The sequence below is a fragment of the Trachymyrmex cornetzi genome, unplaced genomic scaffold, assembly GCF_001594075.2.
Source record: "Trachymyrmex cornetzi isolate Tcor2-1 unplaced genomic scaffold, Tcor1.1 scaffold961, whole genome shotgun sequence".
Classification (NCBI taxonomy): Eukaryota; Metazoa; Arthropoda; class Insecta; order Hymenoptera; family Formicidae; genus Trachymyrmex; species Trachymyrmex cornetzi.
In genome coordinates this window covers 147,005-166,662 of record NW_017300313.1, presented here as the reverse complement: position 1 = coordinate 166,662, position 19,658 = coordinate 147,005, and the positions used below count along the sequence as shown (strand labels likewise).

Here is a 19,658-nt window from a genome sequence, read left to right as displayed (position 1 = left end):
CTATCTTATGGAAAAGGTAGGAAAAGTGGGGGTAACTAGCAGTCCAGAGGTATATAGTCAAAGGTGCCGTCAGTGCCGCTGGCGTCTGATTGGTCGAAATTCGCCCATCTCCATCTCCATCATGCGCATTGCTTCAATTCCACCATTCCAATTTCCAGTATTCCATAATGATTGGCTTGGTTTCCATCGAGGGTTTAAACCGGATTAGAATGTAAGAACCAACGAATTACAATCGAGTATTTCCCTGTTACAGTTTAACGACAGGGGAATGCTCGACTGTAGTTGGTTGATTCTTACATTCTGATCCGGATTAAATCCTTGGTGGAAACTAAGCCATTGACGATCGTGACGATAAAGTAACGACGAAGTGGTTAGAAAAGGTGAATGCCGTTTATTGTAGAAACGTGATAACCGTCAGTAGTATAGAGACGCAAATATGGTGCCCGCTGGAGAAGATTCCATATTTTAATCTTGGAGTGTGAGAATTCTAGTTATATAGTCCGATTGATTCACTATCGATTATAAACAATTCGAACAACATGGAAGTGGTCGAGGAGAGCGATCATAACGTTCTTCTTGAGATTGCGAACGACGAGGAGCTAACACAAATCCCGAGAGAATTAGTGAGAAAGATCAATGTACATTTTAATAACAGATTTGAGGAGTTCATTACCGCCAAGGCGGTTTTCGAGACGAACCGAAAATGCTTGGGTAAGTTGGACGCCGGTTTGAAGGTCACACTTCCGAATATTTCGGGAACAAATGTTTTTATATGTCTATTCCAGAAACTTCAATAATTTTAATTTCTTTTTTAAAATTTAAGTTTTTTTTTTCTATTAATGCTTTCATTATTTATTGAAAATATTTTAAATTTGTTTAATTTTATAAATATCGATAGCAAATAACCTCTGGCAATACTAAAATTTATCTAAAATAAAGACTTGTGTGATTAAATGAATGACAGGAACTTTATGTAACATCTTGATTTACAGAGCAAAATTTGGAGAAGGCGCAGAAAGAACTTGCAGAACAGAAGTTGGATCTTGAAGAATATAAAGGGAAGTTAGAGCTCACGGAAAAGACCAATATAGAAATTTGTAGCAATCTTGAGGAAGTGAAAATAGAAGTACACAGATTACAGGAATCTGTCAAACGGTAATGTTATACACAATTCTAATATTTGATTGTTTATTGAAAAAATCATTTGTAATATTTTAATGGCAATTATTAAATGAATTGTAGATTGGAGAAGGAAAATAGTGAATTACGTAGACAAAGAGATATAGCCACAGATGAGGCAAGTGCACTGCAGCTGCAAGTGGAAAGAAGGGATACTGAGATCGAAAGAATGCGTACCGAATTATCATCTTTAAGTAATCAGCTTCAATCTGCCATTGCAGCCAAGTGTCAAACTCTGGCTGACACAGAGGAAATTCGTAGTCGAGAAATGACCTTGGACTTCAAGTAAGTCAAGAAATAAAATTAAAACTTTTTCTTTTTATATTAGGCCTCTGGCCTGTATACACCTTTCTTATATATATATATATATATATATGTTTGTGGGGCTCACGTTAATTATTCAATTGTCACAAGCATATATATATACCTATAGTTTTAATGCTAGTTCCAAACGATGGATTTTTAGAGAAGTGTTTCTGTGGGTAAGGATATTCTCGGGAGGTTGCCAATCTTTTCCGAGAGGAGACACTAGTGTAAATATTTTAGTTCTTACCAGGATCAAACCTGGAATCTCTGGTATGATAGACCAGTGCGCTGTATGCCATGTCATGTTTGCACTCGACTAATGAATACTTGAAAATAAGAATCTTTATTGGACCATATATACGAGTGAAAACCAATAAGAAATGGGGAAATAAAGGTCAAAGCTAGATCTTTAATGCTTAAATCAGGTCTGTCCAATTTGAGCTCTGGAGCCAAAACGCAAAGCCATTGACGTAAAAAAAGTCGATGTAAGATTTTAAAACTATAAAGTGTCGATAAGCGTCACTTAGATGCATATCAACGCTTTACAATCCCTCGTTAAAAGTCTAACTCAGATTGAATTTTTTTGTGTCCGGAGCTCAAATTGGACTGGCCTAGCTTATTTATAATCCATTGTGAATTTGTATGTACTATACATGTACATGCATATATACCATATTTCGACGCCTGATCTGAGCTGTAGAAGGTGCTATCGAAAACAACATGAAAAAAGGTCTCTGTCAAGAAATGAATGAAAAGCGATCTATTTTACGTGAGGCGTGAAGACCGGTATGTTGGAACACATACAAAGTACGGTTTATATTGAGAAAATAAGAAGAACGGTTCAAGTTGCATGAAATTAAAGAAGGATCTATGTAGCGCGATATTCGCTACTCATAAATTATACAAATTTAGTTACGGAAAATTAAATAATATACGAATAAATGAGTGCGAGAAACAGGATTGAAAATCAAGACGATTCCCATTCTCAGTCGTACCATTATAAAATTTATGAGAAGAAAATATATTGCTATATAACCTCTTTTTTTCATGCGACTTGAACCGTCTTTATTTTCTCGATATAAATTGTACTTCGTATGCGTTCCGACATAAACCGATCTTCACGCCTTAGTCCGGATCTACAATAGGTGTTTTATGCCTTATGCCGTAAGAAACTGACCAATTACAGTCGAATCCAAGAAGAATAAGCGACTGTGATTCGCCCATTTCTTATGGCTTAAGGTTTAAAACCCTATTGTAGATCCGGGGTTATGCGAAATAGACCGCTTTTCATTCATTTTTTGACATAAACCTTTCTTCATGTTTTTCTCGATATAGCACCTTCTATGGCTCAGGCGTCGATTTGCAGTCCTGGGCCTTTATTTCCTATTTTCTAAATACTTGAATGAAACTTGTTTTTTTTTAGCATATTTATAAAGTATACATATAATTACATTATATTATTACTTAGAGTTATTAAATTTTTTATTTTATGCGTTTTGTAACAATATAATTAATTTTAATAATACATTCTTAATATACAGAATGTTTGGAAAATAATGATAAATCTTTCGCATGGAGACAGAATGGACTAAACTGAGAAGAAAAGTTTTCTATCATTTTGCAATTTTTGCAATTGTTAACAAGATATTAATTGCTAAAAAAATTGGCGAAAATTGGTCAATAATTTTTTTACTCAAATACTATCAACTTTACAGAAAAACTGCAAAAGACGAAAATTGTTAATTTTTTTTCTCATAGAACTCTTCGAATTTTTTCAGAATTTTTTATCAACTTTTTAGTATTGCATTTTCTCATTTTTACCAATATGAGCAAATACAGTATTAAAAAATTCAGAAAAAATTCTAAAAAAATTCTTAGAGCTCTATGAGAAGAAAATAAACAATTTTTGTTTCTTGCAGTTTTTCTGTAAAGTTAATAATATTTGAGTAAAAAACTATTGAAAACCAATTTTCGGCAATTTTTAGCAATTTACATCTTGTTAACTATTGCAAAAATTGCAAAATAATAGAGGACTTTTCTTCTCAGTTTAGTCCATTCTGCCCCTATGCGAAAGATTTATTATTATTTTCCAAACCCTGTATAATATACATGTATGAATATATCTTTAATTATATATACAAAATATATTTTTAATTTAAATCGTACGTATATGTAGAGAGAAACGACTGGAGCAAGAACGAGTGCTTCTCTCCCAACAAATGGCAGGCCTTGAAGAAGAGTTGGCTAGGAGAACGTCTGAACTTCAGACAGCAAGATCTGAATCTTCCGCCAGAGCTCTTTTAATTGATACTAAATTATCCCAGCGCGAGGAAGAATTGCGAATAGCCAATGAAGCCAATTCTCAACTGCGAGAATCGGTTTCTTCTCTTCAAAAACAGTCCGATGAACTGGCTCAGAAAGTGGAACAACAGCGTGCCCATGAAATTGCTATAAACGATTCCTACCAAAAAGAAATCAATGCGCAGAAAAATCTAGCTAGCTTATACGAGTCGATGAAGGATGATGCTAATGCTAAAGCCGAGGCACTTTCTAATGCAGCAAGCGAGCTACAGAAACTTGTGGATAGCACCGCGGAAGAATATGGAACATTAGAGACAAAGTACAATCAGTTACTGGTCCAACACAAACAAGATATTGATGACAAAGAACAAAATATCCAGGAACTGACAAAAGAGTTAGAAAATGCTAATGAATTATTGAAGAATATTCAACAAGGTGGGTCGCGTATCTAATTCTTTGTCATATTCAATACATTAATGCTGGTATCATATTTGATTTTCTGTATGTAATGTTATATTCTTAATTATTTCTTTTATTAGATGTATTTTATTTATTATAATATTTGTACAAATTTTATAGAGAAATTAAATCAAGCGGTAGAACAATTGGCACCAGCAGCAGCTGTAACCAGTCGAGTGTTACGAAAAGGTTTAAGCCTCACGCAGATTTACACCCAATTAGTTGAAGTCACCAATGACTTAAATTTAGAGCGTGAAGAAAATGAACGCTTGAAGTCTCAGATGGATGTAATTCTTCGCGAACTGGAGCAGAAGGCACCGTTATTGCAGCAACAACGTCAAGATTATGAAACGGCTATGGCGAATATTACGACCCTAACAAACAGGCTGGACGACCTTCTCGCAGAGAATCAACGTCTTCATGAAAATTCCGATGAGGCTAATCGTCTTTCCAAGCATCATTCTACAGAAAATCAAAGGCTGAAAACTGAATTGTCTGACTTAGCTAGACAAGTGAGTTATTACACAACAAACTAGAATTTAAGTGATAAATTCAAATGACCCATCGTGATATATAATTATCAAACATTTTTTGACATTTTTATAGGTATGTTATCTGCTCAAAGAAGTCCAAGAAAGCCGCACCAACACTCACATGGAAACGAGAAATTTGTCTTCTTCTATAGACACAGGTGACATCTCGTCATCGCAAATCATTAGTAAAAAGTTGGTAACATTTAAAGATATCGAGGAATTGCAGGAGAACAACCAGAAGCTCTTAGCAATTGTCCGCGCATTATCATCCAGACAAGAAGAAATGGAGCGAGCCACCGATGAAATAAATTCGGGCGAAATGAAGGAGAAGCTAGATCGTTACATGGAACAATTGACAGAGATGCAAGTTGCGCAAGATAGGCAGTCAAAAATGTTGGATGGTCTCTTAAAGCAGAGAGACATGTACAAAAACATGTATCAACACATGAAGAATTCCAATGAAAAGAAGGAGCAAGTGGATAAAGATATCGAAGAGGGCAAATCCAAATCAGAAGAGGAGTCAAAGACAACGAAAAGTGATGAAGAAAAAGAAAAGTTGCTCAAGAAATTAAAGGAAGCTGAAGATCAATTGAAACATATTTCGGATGAATACGAGATATATCGCAAAGAACGAACTGCGCATGAAAAGATGTTGAGTGAAGAAGTTGAAAGACTCAGAAAGGAAGCAGAATCGAATTCGGCGAGGTGTTGCAGACTTAGGGCGCAGTTGGACTCAGCGAATGAGAGATTCTCACTTTTGCAGGGTAATGTCGCTTCATACAAATCTCAGATCAAAGCACTTGAGGAGAAATGCACCAATTACAACATCACCATTAGCAAACATGAGCAAAGTATTATGATACTAAAAGATGAGACGCTCGCCGCTCAAACTCGCTTATCTCGAGCGGAAGTTCAACTAGAAAATCTTCGTCAGGAACGTCAACTTTTGCGGGACACCGAGGGACGTCTCTTAAAGGAGCGAGAAGTTTACCAAAGAGAAAGACAGACTCAAGCATTGCTTAAGGCAGATATGGAGTCTATTAAGGCTAGCTTGGAGCGAGTCCAGGCTGAAGGACAGCTTAGGGCCGAGCAGAGACTCGATGACGCCAACAGGGAATGCGCTGCTCTTCGACGTCGTCTTCAGGAAGAACAGGATCGCTTCAGAGAATTGGCGGGTCATTTAGAGAGACAGTTGACGACTGCTCAAGAAAGACTAAAAGAAGAACGCGAATTATGTGAGAGATTGAGAATGGAGTTAGATCAAGCGAGAGAGACTGAAACTCAGAGTAGTCAAAAAATTGATCAATTAAACAATAAATTAAGACAAGCAGCTGCCCATTCCATCACTAAACCTTTGACAGGTGATGAAGGTCTTGTGAAGAGGGTAAAGGAGTTGGAAATACAATTGAATATCTCTCAGGTTGAAATAAATTCACTCTCCGAACAGTTAAAAGCAGCAAGACAACAAAGTCAGCAGTATTGTGACATTGCAGAGAGCGCAGAAACACAGTTGACAGAGTTGACAACTGAATATAACAAATGTAAAGAAGAGCTAGAGAATGCTCTTAAAGAATCACGTGTGGAGATCATTTCATTGCAAAAAAGAGTGAAGGAATTGGGTGATGACCTGGCGAAGATATCAAATGGTAGGCAAGAAACCGATTCGGAGCTGAGGGATAGATTGGCTGAAGCTGAGAGAAAGATTGAAGAACTCGATGAGTTGAAAGGTGAATTGGAGTTGTTAAAGACAGATCTGAAATCTGCTTCTATCGCTGTCAAAGAAGCAGAAGACAAATACACCAGAGAAATGCTGCAGCATTCGTCCGATTTGCAGGTAAGTCTAATAACGAAGGAATATATTTATATGAATTTATATACTATTTCTTTACATAAATATTTTTGCAGATTTTGACAAAGTTGAAAGAGGAAGCTCAACATGTTCAGCAGCGACTTGATGTTTTGACTCTAGAACGAAATGCAGCAATGCAAGCTTTGGAAGTTGAGAAATCAGCCTCAAAAGAAAGAGAACAGAAGCTTGTGAATGAGGTTGAAGAAACTCAAAAGAGAATTATGGATCTTGATACGCAGAATGTACTTCTGCACAATCAGATTCAGGAGTTGGGTGATCGAGTAGCCATCATGCAGAGTCAACAGACAAAAATTAGCAGCGGAAGAGACAGTCCTGATACTAGCCTGGAAGCTCTAAATAAGAGTTTCAGTTCTTTGGAGGAAGACTCCAAATCAGTTGAACAATTGTTGAGAGTTATGAAATATTTAAGAAGAGAGAAGGATTTGGCCATAGCCAAAACCGATGTTCTTAGAGCTGAAAATCTCAGATTAAAATCACAGGTCGAGATAGTGGAGAAGCGGTTGAAAGAAACTGAAACTTCGCTAAATTCCGAACGAGAGAAGTCCGAGATTAATGTAATGACCACATCCAAGCATGCAGAATTGCTGCGCAAGGTGGAGACTTTAAATGCCATCACTGATTCTAATCGAATTCTCAGGGAAGAAAGAGATAGTCTTAGTGTGAAAGTCAACGAACTTACAACCAAAGTGAACTCTTTATCGGAAGAGGTAGTACCTCTTCGAGATATATCCAGAGATTTGACAGCCAAAACAGAAGCTTTGACAGAAGAAAATACTAGCTTGAAAGGCGAAGCAACCAGATGGAGGCAAAGAGCAAATACGTTATTGGAAAGAGCGAATAAGGCTAGCCCTGAAGACTGGCGACGACTTCAAACTGAAAGAGAGAACCTAAGTAAATTGTTGACGTCAGAGAGGGAAACTCATACAAAGAGAACCGAAGAATTCAATCAAGTGAAAACAGAAAAGGCGAAACTCGAGGAGCAACTGACGCAATTGCAAAGACAGATACAAACTCAAGATGAACATATGTCGCGAGCATCAGAAGAGGTTCGCAAGCTGGGTCAGGAGCTTAATGAGGCACTAGCCGATTCTTCTTCGAAGGCGAAGGATTTGGCTTCCCTTAGGAAGGAGTTAAGTGATAAGGATGCCATTCTTAATGATGTTAAAAACAAGGAAATTCAGATCCGCAAAATAGCTAAAAAGTATAAAACGCAATTTGAAGAACTCGCGAAAAGCGTCGAGGAAGAGAAGAATCGCAATGAGGAAATCAGAAACGAGGATGCTTCCGGTGTGGCAACACAAGAACGCGAAGATCAACTGCGAGAGGAAGGCCGCCAGGAACTTCGCCAAGCGAACATCGAGCTCACGACGAAGATAGATGAGGTAACTCGCCAAATAGTAGTAGCTCAAAGTGAAGCTGATAATCTGCGAAAAGAAATTGAAGCCATGAATCGCAGCAGTGTAGAGAAGGAAGAGAGAGCGAAACAGGTGCTTAAGGGCGCCAGAACGAAGATTATGCAATTGACAGAGTCTAAGAAGATCTGCGAGAAAGAATTATTGGATCTAAAATCCAGGATAGAATCTACGGGAGGCAGCGCCGGAGTTCAAGGAGATTCTGATACAGAGCATGACGCACGATTAGTGGCACTGAAATCTCAGATGGAAGGTCGCATGTCTAGATTGGAGCACGAGAAATCAGAGATACAGGCAGAAAAGGAAGCGCTTTTACAGCGGGTTGCTCAACTCCAAAGACAGTTATCGGGAGTAAGCGGGGTAAGCGCGACTACGGAGCCACCAACAGCGAACATTAAACCGATGTCTGCCAGAGCGGAAACACCATTGGCCAGCATTAGACCAATGAGTGTGGTGGTGCAGTCGCGAACAGCTGCAGTTTTACCAACTACAGCTGGTGCACCAGTTATGGTTGCGCCGCATCAGGTGCAGCAACAACAGGTAGTACACACTACAGAGACGAGCTCGCCGACTAGCAGTCTGACCGACTTCCAACCAGCGAGCACCAGTACTTCTTCACAAAGTGCACAAACCAGTAGTCTCCGTCAGTTAGTGGTGCAACCACAGTTAAGTGAATCGGCGGAGTCAACACAGAGAGAAGACCCAGAAAGTGCGGAGACACTTAATTTGCAGCCGCAACAGCAACAATGCCAGCAGCAGCAACAACAGCAGCAACAAACAGTAGCGCTAGTGAGTCCCAGAGTAGAGCAACAGCAGCAGCAGCAGCAGATTACTGTTAGTGATCAGCAACAGACAGTGGCGAGTAGCTCCACACAGTCGGTCAGTACTTCTCAAGCTTCCACGGGACTCAAGAGACCTCGAGGTCGAGACTCAACCGCCTCTGGTTCCGGGATAGTTGAAGGATTGGACCATGGACGTCAGGAGCAAGTGCAGAGTCCGAAAACAAAGAGGATCAGACCGGATATCAGCGCAACCGCGAGTGCCAGCGCTTCGGAAGTGGAATATCAGGTGAGATTAGGAGTATAAAAAGAAGAAACAATTTACATTTCTATTGTATTCTATTGTATCTGTAATTTTTAGTTTCAAAAATAATATTTTAACTCTTTCTAATATTGATTTAATATTTTAATATTGATAATCATTTAACGCTTCAGGTGCCTACGTCAAGTCAGAGGGATCAAGACGAAGAAGTAGAAGAAGGATGCGTAGTAGTGGTGGACTGTGATGAAGGTGAAGGTGGAGGCAATCATCAAGCACAGGAAGAGGAGGAATTTGACAATGATACGTATGAAGAGATAGAGGAAGAGGAAGAAATGCCTTATGAAGTCGAAGTCGAAGTTGAACGAGACAATAATGAGGTGGAAATTATTATGGAGGAGGATTCCACCAGTGTTGAAATCTCTAGACAAGGCCAAGCAATTATTCCTGCAAATCAGCAACAGTCCGAAGCCATAAGTAGCGCTGGACCAACCGCCGAACCCGCCACGTCCTTCACAGCCATGTCCTCTAGAGGAATCGCGCCCATGCCCAGACAGCAGCAACAGCAGCATCTTCTTTTGGTTGGTATTTAAAATACTTGTACGATATTTAATTATTAAATTTTAAAAAGTTTACATCATTCCAATTTTTTATCATAATTTTTTGTCCCCAAAGCCACAACAAGGTTACGAAGATGGCGGTGACGACTGTATCGTACCAAGTACACCTACTCTCTTTGTTCCTCGTCGCGATGGTTTCGGTGAAGCTGTGAGTTCTCCGCAGGTGCCGCAAGGGCGTTTCACTTTTGGAGACTCTTCAGCACCTACGACAGCTTCCTCGACACCGTCTTTGACAACATCCACAGGCTCTAACACTAGGATCTTTGGTTCAACCAATTCTGCTGTTGTCCAGGAAAGCCTGGATGACAGTAGAATGGACCTGACACAGCTGGAGGATGGTGGAACTGGTCGCAGTGTTCCCACGACACCGCTTCAGGTTTCCCCAGCTGCGGATTTACCTCCTTCGGTAAAAAATTTATGTTTTTAATATAATTTCTTATGAAAACATCAAGGATCGAAACTATTGGTACTAATGTTTCCCTTTCGCTTCATTGCAACAGACTAGTAGCAGCCAATCTGAAGAACAAGAGAGCACCGTAACACATGTTACTGTAACGGTCACTTCTGGAGATAATATTGAGGACTCTAACATTCCCAGCATTCATATTGTTGGTGTTGATGATCAACAACGAGGTTCCACTGAAGCTACAGAATCTAGCGCAACTCCAAGCGAAGGTATTTCATTGAAATCTAATCATATTCAAAAGTTTAAAACATTCTCTCTCTCTCTCTCATTTGATTATTATTGATTTAAATTGATTTATTCGAACACCGTTCGGCTTGGTCTTTTTTGGCCTTTCAACCTTCCTATTTTGCTTTGCATACACGATCTTGATTTTCAAATATTATTTTAAATATTATTTTAAAAAAATTTAGTTTCTACGCGCGCACGCGCGGCGCGCGGTGCGCGAAAATGAGTATGCGATTTTATTGTTTTTATTTTCACAGAAGTGAGCTCGGAGGGTGAAAAGAGGGAAGAAGAACCAGTAGTTTTAGCATCCGGAGAGGATGATGCCGTGGACACGGCAGAAGCGACGGAAGAGGCAGGAAGCGAACTTGTCGAAGAAGAAGTCGAGGAGGAGAATCGGGAAGCAGAAGCATCGCCGTCTAGTAACACACGACAAAGAACAATGGCAGCGAGTCTGGCGGCAGCAAGTGACGCCAATAATGCCAGAGGAATGACAGTGAGAAGATCGCCAAGATCACCCTTTCCACCGAGGGCAAGAGGTGCGAGACCTACACCAATTGTGTGGGGCGAAACTCAGTCGGGTAGAGGTGAGAAACGAAGCACGATTAAATAAGATTTCATTCGTCTATTTCGAGACAAGATCTTTTCTTTTATTACATTATCTTTTTACCTTAAGGCTCCTGACTAGTCGTGGCGGCCATGTTGGAACCGTGACGTCAGAAGCGAGGAATGACACGTTAATTTATGTTGCATCCCACTATTAAATAAAGACAATTTCGATGAAACAAATTGACGAAATCGCTTTAAAACACTTGCAAAAATCGATGAAAATTGTTCTTTCTTGCGTTGACAGTCAGTAAATAGTCGTAAAAGACGCGTAAAGTGAATTTATATTCGAGCAGAAACACATGGTCCGACAGCTATTAAAACAAGTAAAATATACACTTTTACATATAAAATTTAGATAACAATCAAAGACAAAATCAAGATAACTTTAGTTTTCATCGATAATTACGACTTTGATAAGTACAAGACAAGTTACATTTTCACAATTAAGCAAATAATAACGAAATAGCACGCAACATAAATTTCGTCGTCAAAACGTCACTTTTTCATGCCTATAAGTTAGGCCATTTATTGTGGTGCGGCGTTGTAACACACATATAAGCACGAGCCCATGTCCGCCTGCGGTGCGCCAAGAGTGAACGAGACAGCGAGCACCTTCTCACACTAGTCGCTTGTTTCAAGCGACCGAAAATGTTTTCTCGGCAATCTCGACCGCTCAGCGGTCCTAGGCATCAAATAAGGAGTGAAGGGCATTCTAAATAGCATATACGTTTTAATAAATTGTAGTAATAGTGTACCCCTCCTATTAATTCAGAATAGTATAAATTATGTTAAAACGCAATAGTTTACGAGATATTTAATTGTTTACGATTTTTCATAAGCGTATAACGCCTCCTTCATAAACTCGAGTAGCAAGAATAGTTCAGTAGAAGTAGAATTTTACCAGAAAAAAAATTATAAACCAGCATTTCTCCTTACGAAAATCTTTGAAAGGCCATCAGAAAAGAAATGCGTATGTTTGATACTCGAGAAGAAAATATGCGAAAAAAAATCGAATAGTTGCGAAAAGCACGTTTTTCGCTTATAAAACAAAAGATATTGATTGTATGGAAAAAAGTTCGATATAAAAAATGTAGGTATTCGAAATACCTACAAAATGAGATGTGGAACATCAAAATCGATCTATTAGTTCAGTAGAAAAAAAAATAAACACCGAAAAAGGCCTTTTTTCACTCGCTCTCTGTTCATTGAGATTTAAACGCAAAGCTTTTAAATTCTCTCGTAAAATGCAGCCCTTGTAATGACGAACAAATCTAGCCCTGAACAAGCCTGAAATGTTCATTAGTTTTTGCAAAAAGCCATTTGTTCACTAAAAACTTGTCTGCGGAAAACTTAATTTCGTCATCTTTGAGCAGTCGGACAGCAATTTACCGGGGTGATTTTTCTTCTTCAAGAGTTACACTATCACGTACACTTAGTAACAAAACGATTTTTTGGAGTTAACTATTATAAAACGACTTTAAAAAGTGGCTATCTTTTTTCGTATAAAAAAATGGAATAATTCTGTTAATATGCATCATATCAAATAGCCGTGTGAAGCATTCGACAACTGACATTTTTCTACAAATTTAAAAAATATATTACCTTCCGATTATTAGGAGCCGAGATAACAAGTTTTTTTCAAAAAATTACTGTGACTCTAATTTTTAAAATCAATAGTTCCGTCTGGCACCAATTTGTCAAGGAAATTGAATTTGCTGTTAACAAATTCTCTAATTTTTTGCTGCCGAAAAAGTTTGTTTAAAACCATTGGAAAGTTGAAAAACGCGAGCGAGGCAGCGCGCTGGGCGACATGGGGGAAGCCCCGGCGCGCGGTCGAGTGGGGAAGATCGGGCCGTTCAGTGACTCGCATGTATCTGATTTCGTACGTTAAAATTTACTAAATTTACATTTTCTCAGCAATAAATTGATGTAGAAATTTGATTTTTTTAAATCTGGGATAGCTCGACGAGATATAAGCAAATAGCTTAACCAAATGTTTCACAAAGTAATTTTAGCTATGAATTTTTAGTTTTTATGTATATTTTTAGTTTTTTGTATCTTGAAATTTTATTTTTTCGGTTTATTACTAAAAAATTACATATATGGAATTATCAGTATAAAATTGTTTTTGTGAATTTAATTGCAAATGCAAATATGACATATGTAAACAAATATTATAATTAATAAGTAATTTGCCAAATGTTAGCGTAACTGTTGAAGATATAACACTAACTTTCGCAAATATAAAAGTAAATTAGTGTTACATGAAAAATATATTTTGCAACTATCTTCAACAGTTACGCTAACATTTGGCAAATTACTTATTAATTATTTGTTTACATATGTTATATTTGCATCTGCAATTAAATTCACAAAAACAATTTTATACTGATAATTCGATACATTTAATTGTCCAATTGGACACTTTTTACAGCATATTAAATAAAGAAACATAGCTAATGTAACTTAAATTTGTTAATCAGACATGCACTCTATACTCAAAAATTGTAGTTTTGTCACCGGCTCCTGCAGTCAACTCGTCACAATATGTGCTGCATATAAAAGTTTCAGATTTTACACGTTTAAAATAAGTAGTCAGCAGCCTACAGAAAACCTTGAAGAACAATCCTATGCTTTTAGAAACGATGTAGGGGCTTTGGTATAAGAGAAAAGAGTCGCCAAAAATTTCGTTCGTATACTACGAATAAAATTGACGTGAAACCGAGCAGTATTTTAGTTGATCTCTTTCTAAGAGATGGCGTTGCAATATGTCAGATAAGGACAGATGAATGCGTTTGAGCGAGACACAACGATATATAATAAGTATAAGAAATGAATGAAAGATGTCACTATTATCGAATTTGGAATGTAAGAAAGTCTGTACTATCGACCTTGATTAACTTCAACCGTCACTCCAGCATCCCCTTAAGGGGATGCTAAACCGGTTACCCAACTCAATCAAGGTCGATAGTACAGACTTTTTTAATTCCAATTTCGATAATAGTGGCGACATCTTTGATTTAGTTTTTACATTATATTTTATAATATATATCATTCTGTCTTACTCAAACGCATACATCTGTTCTTATCTAACATATGCCAGCACCATCTATCGCAAGACCGCGCAACTACTACTACACGGAATTTCGGCTCTGTTGACAGTCCCAGTCTCCGCAAAGCATCTGTATACACGTATTTCCTATTCGGTGGGAATATATCTTTTCTAGACTTTCAATCTTAGTTCTACAAATTCGGTATCGTTCATTTCAATAATGTGATGTTTGCTGCCCGCTTATTTTCAAGATATGGACTCTAAAACTCTTATATCAAGCAAATATATATCCGAGGTGACAGCTGTGCGAGCCAAAAATAAGTAAATTTTATAATTTTTTTTCGATTTTCTCATAAAATCCAGTGTAGCAAACATCCTCTGTGTGCGTACTATAATTTAAGTAATAATACTTTTGCAATCCGTTCATCCAATACGGAGAAATCCCACCGAATAGGAATGTGGTAAAACAAGGGGGCTTTAGCATCGCCTTAACGCACAAAATAGATACGCGCGAATCACCGAACGGCCCGATCTTCCCCACTCGACTACGCGCCGGGGCTTCCCCCACTCCGCCCAGCGCACTGCCTCGCTCGCGTTCTTCAATTTTCCAGTGGTTTTAAACAAACTTTTTCGGCAGCAAAAAGTTCGAGAAATTTTTAACAGCAAATTCAATTCTTGATAAATTGGTGCCAGTCGGAATTCTTAACCTTAAAAATTAGAGCCATAATGATTTTTTGAAAAAAAATTGTTATCTCGACTCTTAATAATCGGAGGATAATCTTTTTTTTAAATTCGTAGAAAAATGTCAGTTGTCGAATGCTTCACACGGCTATTTGATATGATGCATATTAACAGAATTATTCCATTTTTTTATACGGAAAAAGATACTCACTTTTTAAGTTTTATAATAGTTTAACTGCAAAAAATCATTTTGTTAAATGTACGTGATAGTGCAACTCTTGAAGAAGAAAAATCACCCCTGTAAATTGCTGTGCGACTGCGCAAAGATGAAGAAATTAAGTTTTCCACAAATAGGTTTTCAGTGAACAAATGGCTTTTTGCAAAAACTAATGAACATTTCAGGCTTGTTCGGGGCTAGATTTGTTCGTCATTACGAGGGCTGCATTTTACGAGAATTTGAAAGCTTTGCGTTTATATCTCAATAAACAGAGAGCGAGTGAAAAAAAGTCCTTTTTCGGTGTTTTTTATTTTTTTTCTACTGAACTAATAGATCGATTTTAATGTTCCACGTCTCATTTTGTAGGTATTTCGAATATCTACATTTTTTATACCGAACTTTTTTCCATATAATCAATATCTTTCGTTTTGTAAGCGAAAAACGTGTAGTTGCTTTTTGCAAATATTCGATTTTTTTTCGCATACTTTCTTCACAAGTCTCGAGTCTCAAACATATGCATTTCTTTTCTGATGGCTTTTCGAGACTTTCGTGAAAAGAAATGCTGGTTTATAATTTTTTTCCGGTAAAATTCTACTTCTACTGAACTATTCTTGCTACTCGAATTTATAAAGGAGGTATATAACGATTATGAAAAATCGTAAACAATTAAATATCTCATACACTGTTGCGTTTTAACACGATTTATACGATTCTGAATTAATGGGAGGGGTACACTATTACTACAATTTATTAACTTATGTGTTATTTAGAATGTCTCCCGCCCCTTATTGCTGCCTAGGACTGCCGAGCGGCCGAGATTGCCGAGAAAACATTTTCGGTCGCTTAAAACAAGCGACTAGTGTGAGAAGGAGCTCGCTGTCTCGCTCGCACTCTCGGCGTGCACACGGACACGGGCTCGTGCTTGAAGGTGGTGTTGCTGCCGGTTTCGCTAGACCGCCGTCTGATTCGGTGTCGCCACCATCAATGCAGAGTTAAAGTCACTAGATTGATAAAGTACCGCAAACTCGCATCCATGTTTAAGAAAAACGCAACCATTTCGAATTCACGTATTTGTATACACGTACTTTATTTGTGAAAATGAAGCCGTCGAGTACGTAAATCAATGTTGTTGAATTGTAATTAGTTTATTTATGACCAAAGAATATGTAGGAATGCTTAATTTGTGTGTTCTTTAGTTTAATATGGATTTATTTGTTGTAGAAGTTTTATGCATAAAAGTGCACGAAGGATACGTGTAAGTACAGTTCGAAATTGTTCAGGAACACAAAAGTACACGTCACACGTGTGATTACTGTATGAGCTTGAGCATTTTAAAGATATTATTCGGTCGGGGTAAATGTAACCAAGCCGTAGTAGTTCGAATCGTGTACTATGTGCACTTCGGCCATTTTTAAGCATGATTTCTGAAAGAGTTTGCGGTACTTTATCAATCTAGTGACTTTACGCAGAGTTCTTGGCTGAGTAGTCAGGAGTCTTAATTAACGTGAGTTTTTTTCACATTCTTTATATAAAAGATGAATGATTTACTACTCATAATTATTTTATATGTACATATATTAAATTATTATTTACTTATTTTAACATCTTTTAGTTTGCTCGTTTCTTAGCCTTCAACCTATTTTGCTTTGCATATACTGACTTGATTTTGAACTATTATTTTTGAAGTCTGATCGGAACTTTTACTTTTTTGAAACTGAAAACAAACACTCATTACGCGTTAGATTCGACTCAAACCATATAGATCTTCTTCATAAATATTAATTTTAATATTTGTAATTATTTTTTCAATAATTAAATTATGATATTTAATATTGAAGAAGTATTTATATTTTTTGGCCAAAATTGACATACAATCGAAATTTCGGTTTTCAATTTCGGCCGAAAAATTAGTATTTCAATAAATTATAATATTTATGAAGAAAAAGTATATTATATATGGACATGGTTATACACATGGCCTTTATAGGCCATTCCTATTTTTTAATTTGGTTTCGGTTTCGGTTAAAATCGACATGTAGCCGAGTGCTTCGGGTCAGTTTCGGCAAAAGTTTCGGTCGGACTCTAATTATTTTAAAAAGTTTAGCTTAGCGTATCTCCTATCTCTTCTGTCTCTCCCTCCCTCCCCCTCCCCCCCTCCCCCCGCAGGCTTTGACATTGTAAAGCAATCGCTGAATTACACGTTCCATTGTGTATAGCCTTTCAGATGTTTTACGGGGTTTCGATTAAACCGGAGTATATGAGTCGCTATTCGCTCATATCTCTCAATGTTAATACCAATCACACTTCTATTATGTCTCCGCCCTGCGTTATCAGATAAGTTTTTACATTATTATTATATTATTATTATTTTTAATTCTAAATCGTTTCTCATCTTGTAACGTCACTCACCTGCTATCTTGTTCTTAAAGGGCTTGCCCTACAACAACAATAAACGCTCTTATCTATCTATGAATCTATCTGTCTATGGCCCTGTGCACAATAGCAGAAATAAGGAATTAGGAATAAAGACTAAACAATTTTAACCTAACACAGAAATCGGATATATCGGAATACACGGTTTCTGATAAGTTAAAATTGTTTATTCTTTATTCCTAATTCCTTATTCCTTCTATTGTGCGCAGGGTCTATCTATCTCTCTTTCTCTCTTTCATTTAAATAATTTTTTATATTCAAAATACTTTGTAAAAGCTTTATGTACAAATGTTAACATGGAACATTTCAATTTCCACAGGACAGCCTGTGATGCGAGGACATGCGGCTAGAGGGGTCGCTAATGAGGGAGGACGAGGACGAGGAACACGAGGCCGACGAATGCGCTCGAAATATCCTTATGCCCGATATTCGTAATATTGCACAGCATCTTCTCTGCCTAATGTACGTCTTATATTCGCCAGACATTCTATGTAGTTTATATTATCGAACACAACTATGTTAAACATCAGTAAACTGATTCATTCATTTATGTAATAAATGTTTTAACGTTCCTAATTGTTTAAAAAAAAAGTATCATTTTTTTCATATTTGTTCTCAATAGATTCTAAGAAAAATTGAAAAAGTGATTTTTTTTTAAATAAAGATTTAAGAGTTGAAAACAATTTTGTAATAATTTTGTCACTTTAAAAATATTATAAGAAAGTAATAAATTTTAGAATTAAAAAAAAACGAAGTTAGTGTTCTGTTTCTTTTTCGAGTTTGATTAATTTATTTTGAAATCCATTTTAACCGAAGATCCCAAAAAAACTGTTTTTAAAGCATGCAGTACAAAATTAAATGCATTCAGCAAACAATATATTATATAATTTGTACACAATACTTTTATGCGATTCGAGTTCCATTCAATGTACGCAAATCAACGATTTTTTTTTCAAGATTGACTTTAGAACAAGTGTCTGTGAGCGTTGGCGTTGAACGGCGCCGCCGGCTCTCATTTGGGCTTCAGTCCAATTCTTTTCACACGTCTGCGCGCTAAATCGAGAATACGTATTGTTTCGCTATTTCTGTCTTTCATAGACAGGCGGATAAGCGATACAGTTAATAACGAAATGACTGTCGTGAAAATTGAAAATTAATGTCAGCTTCTCGAGAATGGAAAAGAAAACTAATATACTTACCGATTTTTCTCAAATATAAAGAATTAACTTTGATATAATAATTTTATAATGTAAAAGTTATTATAATTTTTCGAATCTTATATTTTATATAAAATGTTTTACTTGTTTCTTCTTTTGAAGTCTTTAAAGCAAAAAGATCATTAAATTGCTTTTTATTACGAAAATAATATTGAACGAAAGTTTGAAAAGATTCAGTGGAAAACAGTCGAAATTATTTTACCTGAAATAAAAATTTAAATAAAAAGATTGAAGATATAGAGGTAACAAATATGCATATATAGAAATAAATTTATACGAGTTAGTATAAAAATAGTCAAAGCTGCAATTTATTTTTATATATTTTTAAATATTTTTTCATTGTTTTGCCTTTCATAAATTATTTGGTATATAAAAATTAATTAATACAAAAATTAAATAATATTCGAGTTCATTAGTTGCTAATTAGATGCTACAGGAATACTATTGAATCCTTTCGACACGCTGATTTTACATCGATTTTCGCGATTTTCTCTTATTATTTTACTATTACGTTATAAAGAATCATTAATAAATTAATTAATTATAATACGAATAAATGGTTAGTTTTCTAAAATTGCGTTAAATTTAAAACTGTCAAAATACTGTATTGCAGATTAAATTATAAAACGTTTCTTCTTACGTTTTATATAACAATCGCGATTATTTTATTTTACTTATTTAATGTATAAATCTATTCGAGATAAAATAAGTATTAAAAAATTCATTGCTTATTTACAGAAGTTAAACTTGTAAAAAAATCGCTCATGGAGTACTATAATTTTGCGACACGCACTCCTTGTATAAAACTATTTACATACAGACGCAGTTATTTCCGCTGCGTCTGGACTTTGTTTAACTAATGTAAACTCCGCACGAACAGTATCGCATTTAGCAAATATATAGCGAAGTTATATTTAACGTGGCTGTTAGCTTCGCGTTACTACTTTCATATAAAGATCACATTGAAAACGCGAATGCGAATGCATGAAAAGAGTAGTTGGAACCAACACAAATCTCACTTTGAAACTTGGTATTATCGCTAC

At 36.5% G+C, this 19,658-nt stretch overlaps 1 protein-coding gene across 2 annotated transcripts; it reads left to right on the top strand.

The window, feature by feature from the left end:
• Positions 1–362: 362 nt before the first annotated feature.
• Mgtor (nuclear basket protein megator) lies at positions 363–17,946 on the top strand. Of its 2 annotated transcripts, none has more exons than XM_018521093.1 (12): positions 363–711; positions 993–1,155; positions 1,243–1,464; positions 3,662–4,221; positions 4,366–4,757; positions 4,852–6,612; positions 6,684–9,128; positions 9,275–9,679; positions 9,774–10,124; positions 10,219–10,393; positions 10,667–10,945; positions 17,718–17,946. In XM_018521093.1, the coding sequence occupies exons 1-12, from the start codon at positions 540–542 to the stop codon at positions 17,831–17,833; spliced, it is 7,041 nt and encodes a 2,346-aa protein (XP_018376595.1). In that variant the 5' UTR covers positions 363–539; the 3' UTR covers positions 17,834–17,946. The 2 variants fall into 2 exon arrangements, with proteins under 2 accessions (XP_018376595.1, XP_018376594.1); XM_018521092.1 differs by having other exon boundaries at positions 10,667–10,993.
• The last annotated feature ends 1,712 nt before the right edge of the window (positions 17,947–19,658 follow it).

Excerpts from the sequence above, each read along its gene's own strand:
- Mgtor (XM_018521092.1), top strand. The coding sequence starts at position 540 with ATGGAAGTGGTCGAGGAGAGCGATCATAACGTTCTTCTTGAGATTGCG. Across the intron at positions 4,222-4,365 it reads ATTGAAGAATATTCAACAAG|AGAAATTAAATCAAGCGGTA; the intron begins GTGGGTCGCGTA and ends CAAATTTTATAG. Across the intron at positions 6,613-6,683 it reads AGCATTCGTCCGATTTGCAG|ATTTTGACAAAGTTGAAAGA; the intron begins GTAAGTCTAATA and ends ATATTTTTGCAG.